Below are 8426 nucleotides of genomic sequence, written 5' to 3' on the forward strand. Positions count from 1 at the left end.
GTGACAGTGAACGTGTTAATAAGTAAATGTTGTTCAAATTATGTCGTGTTATATGTCATTTTCATCAGCAAAAATCTCATCAATATGTTAAGAAAGATTTCGGGATAAAAAAACGTAAAATTAAAAAAGTTGATATTTAAATCGCTTGGTTGCCTCCATCTTTTATTCGCTGTCCTTGTCTACGTTCGGCAAAGTACAAAGGCGGGAGCGAGGCTCGAAAACGTAGTCCCTGACTCTACGAGTGTCAGGTTTAGTTTCCTTGCGGTCAGACATTTGTGGAGAATATACTGTAAATTAATCGTCTAGATACCCCAAAGCTCCTTCAACGCATTTTAGATGCTCAGAAACCCAATAATCAATGTTAGAAACAGCGGCAATGACAATTAAAAAGTCTTTATTATCACACAAAAACCTTGTTCAAAGTGATCGACAGTGCAAGTTTTGAAGAGACGTTTAGTACTTCAAACGTTCAGACGCTTTGCAATATGTTAATCTTTGCTGTTAAGAACTCGACAATTCGACCAACACAGAACACTAAATTACAGAATAAATCAACGACATTACACTTCTCGATATCACTTGTATTCACTTTCAACTTGCACAAACACAATTGTTTTCGACATAAACGTTCGTTTGTACATGATTCTCGCTGCGTTTAAGAGTGGTGGTCGAAAGCGTTCGGCAACGCTCGGAACTATTCGAGTATCTTCGATACGAAATATTCTAAAGTCAAATTGGACACTTTCTGCCACTATGTCATAGATTTTTAAACGTTAAAATGTTAAAAAATCGAGTCAAATTGCTGGGTACCTAACAAGGGGACATCTCGAAGTGATAATTGACATCGTGCGTCTTTTCATATAAAACCATGGGCATTGTAATCTTATTCTATGCTGAATCGGTAACGTTGGGAGCGACACGAAAACGATGAGAGCTCTCGTAGTCCAAGATGTAAGATCTATCCTGTACCACGTCTGTGGTCCTATAAACTGATTGGTTTACCGTGTACCTTGTCTGTAGTACAATTTTCAATTAAAGCAATTTTATAAATAATAATAGTAAAGAAATTCTACAAAGTATCATACGAGCAAACGAAAACGTAAGGTTATCCATTACTTTATTCTATAAAAATAATAAACATAATTTAAGGTTAGAATTTGTTAAGTATTTCATATTGGTTGCCTGCATTTCTCTTCTTTGCAAAGGTCAGACTTGTAGAAATTTTGGTGATATTTGGTGCCATGATTGTATACCTGAAAAGATATATTTTGCCATTCTGCAAGTTGGATAAATTTGCGAAGGTTCAAAAGCAATTCGTTAGATATGATTCTTTACAATCTTCACCTAAAATATTAGAACATCTAAAATGTAAAAGTTTACTACGGGTTAGAGGGAACGAGGCTTCAAGTTTCTTGCAAGGATTGATTACAAATGATATGAAGCATTTCGAAGAAGGAGCGGCCAATATATATGCATTATTTTTAAATATTAAGGGTAGAGTAATGTATGATGTTATTATCTATAGAAGTGAAGAAGATAATGTATATTACATTGAATGTGATTCACAAGCTGTAGGTCTATTACAAAAGCATTTAAAAATGTATCGCGTTAGGAGAAAAATAGACATAGATAATTTAGGTGATACTGTAAATGTTTGGGTATTTTTTGATCCTCAAAGTATAAATAATAAACATAGTGATGAGAATAGGCAGAAGCTGGAAGGTTTAATATTTCCATGTGGCACTCTTAATAACAAAGTAAGCAAAGTAGTTGATGATATTATGATATACGAAGATCCTAGACTTTCTGATTTAGGTATCAGAATCTTAGCTGAATCAAATGTTAAGAAAGATCAAATTACAAAACATTTGAATTTTGATATATTAGATTCTACCGATAACATAACCTATAAAGCATTTCGCTATAAACTTGGAATTCCTGAAGGTATTGAGGACTTACCACCAGGAAAGCCTTTACCGTTAGAAGTAAATTGTGATTATATGCATGGAGTTAGTTTTCATAAAGGCTGTTACATTGGTCAGGAACTTACAGCACGTACTTATCATACTGGTGTTGTAAGGAAACGTTTAATGCCTTTATTATTTGACAAAGTTCCTAACAAATCTTTTTCGTATGATGATAAAATTATCAATGAATCTGGTACAGCAGTAGGTAAATTTAGAGGAATTGAAAAAGTATATGGATTAGGCTTAATGCGAATTGTTGAATCACTAAATGCTCAATCTCTTAGTTTATTAAATGTTAAATTAAAAGTATCAAAACCTTCTTGGTGGCCGCAAGAATCTCAGATAGAAAGTGCTTCTGCTAGTAAAAAAGAATGAATATTTGTTTTCATGTTAGACCCATTTTTGCGCTTGTATGTACGAAGCTGTAATGTATAAAAGTAAAATAAACTTATTGTGAGAAAGAATTATAGTGTTTCCCAATCCATGTTACCTTATAGGATGGAATGTATCGCTAGTACATCTACCGATGAAGAACGAACTATTCAGCACAGCCAAGGTATAACTTCAACAGTTAAGGACACTAAAGAAACCACAACTGGATTATTTAGATGCTCTTATTGTTTATTAGAAGAACGTTTTGATTTTAAAGGCATCAAACCACCATTTGCACGACAATTAAATTATTTGGAAGAGTGTTATGTTATGAAAGATCCTTTTAGTTTACCAAATAAAGGAGAAGTTTTAGTATTAGGAGCTGATTGTCAGTTTTGTAAGAAGCCTGTATGTTTAGGGTGTAGTGTGTATTTCGGAAGAAGGTTTTGTGTAAAATGTGCATCAAATAATATACAAAATTTACCATCACAATTGCATCCAAAAATAAAAAGTTTAATAAAAAGTACAGATTCATAAAAATAATATTTTATTAAACGTTGAAATACTTCCATTTTTTATACTTGAAATATACATAGTGACAAAACCTTGCAAACGTCTAATTCTTTCAATTACATATTTCTCCAGTTTTAAAAGTATTAAGATGAATTGTTGCATCTGATCAGTATCGCTATTAGATTAGTTAAATGTAAATATTAAAATTAAGTTATTATTAAAATATATATGTTAGCAGTATGTCTTTAATGTTACCATTCACTTTGATGGTTTCTTAGGTTTAGCAGCAAGTTTTTCTGCCATAATTTTCTTTTTCTTATCTAACTTATTTTTTCTCCTTTTTTTGCTAGCATCGGCTTTTTGACCTTGAAATGCGTTACCTTGTTGCGGACTTGTTTGTGTTTTTCCAAGTTTTTGTTCCTTTTTAGATTTTTTCTTCATAGCAATTGCCTTATTACGATCCTGGAAATTTGCAAATTATACGAATTTTGTCAAATAATATAATTTAAGATAGAATTCAAAAAATGAAATAATAAGAATAACTTACCAATACTATTGCTTCAATACTCTTTTTTCCCTTTTTAGGTGAAGTATTCTGGGCACTTTCTCGAGAATGTGCTCTTTTTCCACGTTTGTCTTTTGCATCTGTACCTTTTTTGATGATATGGGGTTTTACTCTAACTTCTCGGTTTAACATTGTTGTACCATCAAGTTCTAATGCTAATGCAACAGCATCTTCAGTCTTAAAATTAACATACCCAAATCCTTTCCCTGCACCAGTCGTGTTGTCTTTAATTATACGTACAGATTCTATTTCACCACATTGTTCAAAATGATTTCTAATTGTGCTTTCCTCGATACCTAAAAATTCCAGTATCATTTTATATTAATTAATTTTACGATCATTTTGTATTAATCTTACCAGACTGTATATGTTATACTTACTGAATTTTAAGTTGCCCAAAAATACACTTTTTTTCCCATCAAGTTTGTCCTCTGTATCATTAGTTAAATCTATTCTTAAATGATTTCCTTTAAATACAGTTCCATTCAGAGATAGAGCTGCTTTAACAGATTCCTCAGTATTAAATTTAATATATGCATAAACAGTTTTCAATTTGGGATGAATATTTTTAGTCATTGCTGCAACTCTTTTAGACATAGCCACAGTCTTTGATACTATACCCCTTATGCGTACAGTCTCAATTTGTCCACAATTTTTGAACATTTTCAACAATGCTTGCTTTGTTACATCACTTGGAAGATTACCAACAAAAACTGTTCTTTTGCCTTCATTTTCATTTTTATTACTATTTTCATTTTTTCTTGTATTTTGAGGTCTGTTATTTCCTCCTTCTTCACCTTCTTCTTCATCTTCATCACTTATATCATCATCCTCCTCATTTTCCCCTGGTGCAACAAAGTCTTCATCATCATCATCATCATCAGCAATACTATTGCTCAGAAGTGCTTTTAAACCCAGAGCTGATTCATCAGCCTCTTCTTCATCTTCTTCATTTTCTGATTCTGCATCCTCTTCGGATACTAGATCACTATTATCTACATCATTATCACCACCATCATCATCATCATCATCATCATCATCGTCATCATCATCATCATCTTTATCATCATCTTCATCATCAGTTTGTTCTTCTTCTTCTTCTATTTTAGTGTCATTGGAATCATTGATGGAATCATTACTCTTATCACTTAATCCTTTAAACATTTTAACTCCTTTTTTCACTTGAGCCTCTTCTTTCTTTCCTTCTCCCTCATAATCATCATCATCTTCATCTGATTCATCTGCTAAACTGGTCCCAAGAATATTTGGTAGCTTTTTTTCTTCTTCACTTTCATCATTATCAGATTCTTCATTTTCACTATCATCACTTTCTTCTATTATGCTTTGTTCACCTAATACAACTCCTTCGTTAAAATCTGCTTCTGAATCAGAATCAGAATCATCTTCATCAGCCTGTACTAAATTAATTTTTTTACTTAATATTCCTTTCTTTTTCGATCCTTTGTTCTCTTGAGATTTCTGAGATAAAGTACTATTCTCTTTCTGTTCTTTCATATTATTGTTATTTAACCACTTAGATCCGTTAATTAACGTTATTTTGCCAGTTGGTGTTTGTTTAAACTTTTGATTCTTTTTTTTCTGTATAAATCCGTCCTTTGGTGTGTTCAAGAGGTTTCTCGAAATCGAATCTTTGTTTTCCATCGACATCGATTTAACCATCTTTTTACGGAAGTCACGTTTATAGTTTTATAAAACTGTTACCCTGTTATAATTGCGAGAAACGATTAAAATTTCATAAAAAATTTAAATTTAGTGATGTCACAGGGTTAATATTCCACGTGCACTACATTATACAGAGGGTAAATCGAAGATAAATTAATATAACAAATAAAGAGATAATATGTTAAGATATTTTGAATGATATGTAATATTTAGCGATGAAATGTAAATGAAATGCTTACCGCACGTGTATTTATACAATTGAAGCTGCTAGGAAAAGTTCACTTCTTACCATGCCGGCTCAAACGGAAAATGTATTAACCGCCAAGAGGAAGAATGAAGTTAGCCATTTTTTGTACGTTCTTTCGGACCTACCAACAAGAGAGAAAACTCTGTAAGATTTTTCCTAAACGAAATTTCCCTATGAGTTTTCACTACCAATTATAATATTGTAGCAATAAACTGAAATTACATTGGAAATTGTTATAAGAATAAAATAATGAAAGTAAAAAATAAAACCACATGCTTTACATATCAAAATGTAATTATAAATGTCAATGCAACGTTATACATAAATCTCTTTTTAGTATGGAAGGAGAGGTTATGTTTCGTAGTATTTTCTTGATCAAAGATTCCGTATTTCTAAGCGATTCTCACAATAAATTGGAACATTAATTGCTGGAATATATTTAGGTAATTTCTCAACGATATTGTATTTTATTAGAACAACAGTTTCTCACAAAATTGCGTCGATTCGTTTAAATGCAAAGTGTCAGAAACATGTTGGATTTTATTTTTTACCTTGCAGATTATATTTCACTTTTCTACAATGGATGGAATAGGATTATTCACGGCTTTCCTTCAAACTCATCAGCCCCAGTTAGAATCTTCTGGAGTGCCAAGAATATTTTGGGAAGTTTTATTCAAGAAACTTCAGTATCAAACTTTTGATTCTGGCTTGGCATTTCAGTTAATAAGAATTGATTACGACGGTGCTGAAAGAGGTCCAAGAGATTCAGTTTGGAAACTTTTTGTTTCTTACGAGGAGGGCATCTCTGCTCAAGATGCAAATAACATTTATTTGATAGATCACGCATGGACGTATGACACTCACAATGCTAGACAAAACCTATCAACTGTACCAGATCTGTTAGACCGTATGTGTTCTCTAATGGATTTTGACATTGAGCAAGATGAAGAAGAAAAGATAGATTTTGTATTGAACGAAATGTGGAGATACAATCAGTCTTTTTCTTTAAGTAGCGGGTCGGTAGAAGATAGAATGCCAATATGGTACATCATGGATGAAGTAGGTTCAGCAATAAATCATAGCAATGAACCTAACTTTAGGACAGTGCCTTTCCTATACTTACCAGAAGGTGTTACCTACACACTTTTATTTCCTATCAAAGATGTCGACTGTGAAGAGGAAGTTACAAGAGATTTTGTAGAAGGTCACACAAATGACCAAACGGTAAGACAAGCATTGTTACTACCTTGGGTAGAATCGTCATTCCTTGGAAGAGATTTTGTACAAGTAGAACCAAGCGAAGACTACTTTCTGGCAGGTCATATTCACGAGACTCTGCCAGAAAAGATGGACCAACAGTTGCATCAAAGAGACAGAAGCACGAAATTAAGAGTTTTCTCCGAGTACACTTATATAAACGACTATCTAACCGATCCTGCATTTGAACTCGTGAACGATGAATCATTGGCTGACGTATTATGGTACGTTTCACACTTTAAGATGTACAAAGAATTAAGCATTCGTTCCCCGCACGTTTTCGTAAATCAATTTCCATTCGAAAGCGTTCTCACTGTGAAAGATTTGCTATCGATCCTCTGTCGGAGAAAAGTAGGGGACAAATCCTACGATCCTGATACACTAGAAACCTATCCAGAGTGGATGCCAACTACTTACAATTTGAGCACAGAATTAGTCCAATTCGTAGCGTACTTCGAGCAGAGGGAATCGATAGGTTTAGACAATCATTGGATTTGCAAACCTTGGAACCTAGCTAGAGGATTGGACACTCACGTAACGAAAAATTTGTTCCACATTTTACGATTGCCCAGTACCGGGCCGAAGATAGCACAGAAATACATCACGAAACCCGTTTTATACCAGAGGCCGGAAAACGGTAAAGTTAAGTTCGACGTACGATACGTGGTAATGCTGAAGTCCGTAAAACCTCTAAGGGTGTTCGCCTACAAAAACTTCTTCCTAAGATTTGCGAATAAGGAATTCGCTTTAAATAATTTCGACGTGTACGAACAACATTTCACCGTGATGAATTATTCAGAGGACACTCCACTTTGTCACGTAAAGTGTGCGGACTTTATCTTGGAATGGGAGAGGCAGTACCCGAACTTTTCATGGAGAGACCAGGTCGAGCCAAAAATCTTGCACATGTTCAGAGAGGTTTTCGAGGCTGCGGTCGCTGCGGAACCGCCGAAAGGAATTGCGGAAAGTCCTCAAAGCAGAGCCGTGTACGCGATCGACTTGATGCTCGAATGGAGACAAGATATAGTAGAGCCTGTTCTATTGGAAATTAATTTCTCGCCGGATTGTAAAAGAGCTTGCGAGTACTACCGAAATTTCTACAACGACATCTTCAAATGCCTGTTCCTAGACGATAACAATCCAGAAGTATTTCACGATCTGTGCACGGAGGTGAATTAAATTCTGTAGATGAATTGAAATACGACGGCCTAAGTGCATGCCAGCCCCATAAATATCGAGAAGCTATTAACGATCGTTTCGTGGTCAGCGTCGTGACCAAATACATTTATTTATTCAAAACCCGGCAAGTCCCGCATCTCGTATGCGGTAATGAGCTGAAGTAGCTCCAGTAAATCTGCATATGCGAACGTTAAGGGTACATTTGCTCCGTAAATAATTCGCGCCTCCCCATAACTTGACGCTACAACGGGAAGACTACCGTGGTACCTAATGGAATAATAAACGAGAGGGCAATTGGAACAGTTTCACGACAGCTCTGGCTTCGGCCACCGTATGACCGTGTTACTTCTATGCACGAGAATACAGAATATACTTAATGCGGAAAGATGTGCATAAACGAATAAACGAATCGTGACTTTTCTTTCAGCATTTTATCTCGAAGAGAAACACGACGAATACACGTTAAAGTAATAAAGGGCAATATTAACGAAACAAACGAAATCAATATCGTATTCATTTCGACTTCGATCCGCCCTTCCAACTTTTATTACTCTCGCCGATGTTTTCCAATTGCTGCAACAATCGCGGACTTGCGGTAGTTTTGAACCGCGAAATCAAATTACCCAGGGGGAGGGAAAAAAAA

General features: G+C 34.6%; 4 protein-coding genes across 4 annotated transcripts; 3 read left to right on the forward strand and 1 right to left on the reverse strand.

Moving 5' to 3' along the window:
- Positions 1–1067: 1067 nt before the first annotated feature.
- Positions 1068–2855, forward strand: LOC108572966 (cysteine-rich DPF motif domain-containing protein 1; the record flags this gene model as incomplete). The annotated part of the gene is made up of 2 exons (XM_017935313.1): positions 1068–1099; positions 2465–2855. A coding segment is annotated over exon 2 (390 nt), but the record flags the coding sequence as incomplete, so codon positions are not given.
- On the forward strand, positions 1224–2358 carry LOC108572965 (putative transferase CAF17 homolog, mitochondrial). The gene has a single exon (XM_017935312.1). The coding sequence runs from the start codon at positions 1242–1244 to the stop codon at positions 2340–2342; it is 1101 nt and encodes a 366-aa protein (XP_017790801.1). The 5' UTR covers positions 1224–1241; the 3' UTR covers positions 2343–2358.
- Positions 2856–3110: 255 nt separating the features above from the next.
- Positions 3111–5397, reverse strand: LOC108572820 (RNA-binding protein 34-like). The gene is made up of 4 exons (XM_017935138.1): positions 5340–5397; positions 3798–5140; positions 3400–3713; positions 3111–3314 (listed from the first exon to the last, which is right to left on the reverse strand). The coding sequence occupies exons 2-4, from the start codon at positions 5095–5097 to the stop codon at positions 3111–3113; spliced, it is 1818 nt and encodes a 605-aa protein (XP_017790627.1). The 5' UTR covers positions 5098–5140; positions 5340–5397.
- Positions 5398–5696: 299 nt separating this feature from the next.
- Positions 5697–8256, forward strand: LOC108572932 (tubulin--tyrosine ligase-like protein 12). Its single transcript, XM_017935275.1, has 2 exons — positions 5697–5790; positions 5906–8256. Exon 2 carries the CDS (start codon positions 5927–5929, stop codon positions 7781–7783), a length of 1857 nt encoding a protein of 618 aa, XP_017790764.1. The 5' UTR covers positions 5697–5790; positions 5906–5926; the 3' UTR covers positions 7784–8256.
- Positions 8257–8426: the final 170 nt, after the last annotated feature.

This window comes from Habropoda laboriosa, unplaced genomic scaffold (genome assembly GCF_001263275.1).
Source record: "Habropoda laboriosa isolate 0110345459 unplaced genomic scaffold, ASM126327v1 scaffold102, whole genome shotgun sequence".
NCBI classification, from domain to species: domain Eukaryota; kingdom Metazoa; phylum Arthropoda; class Insecta; order Hymenoptera; family Apidae; genus Habropoda; species Habropoda laboriosa.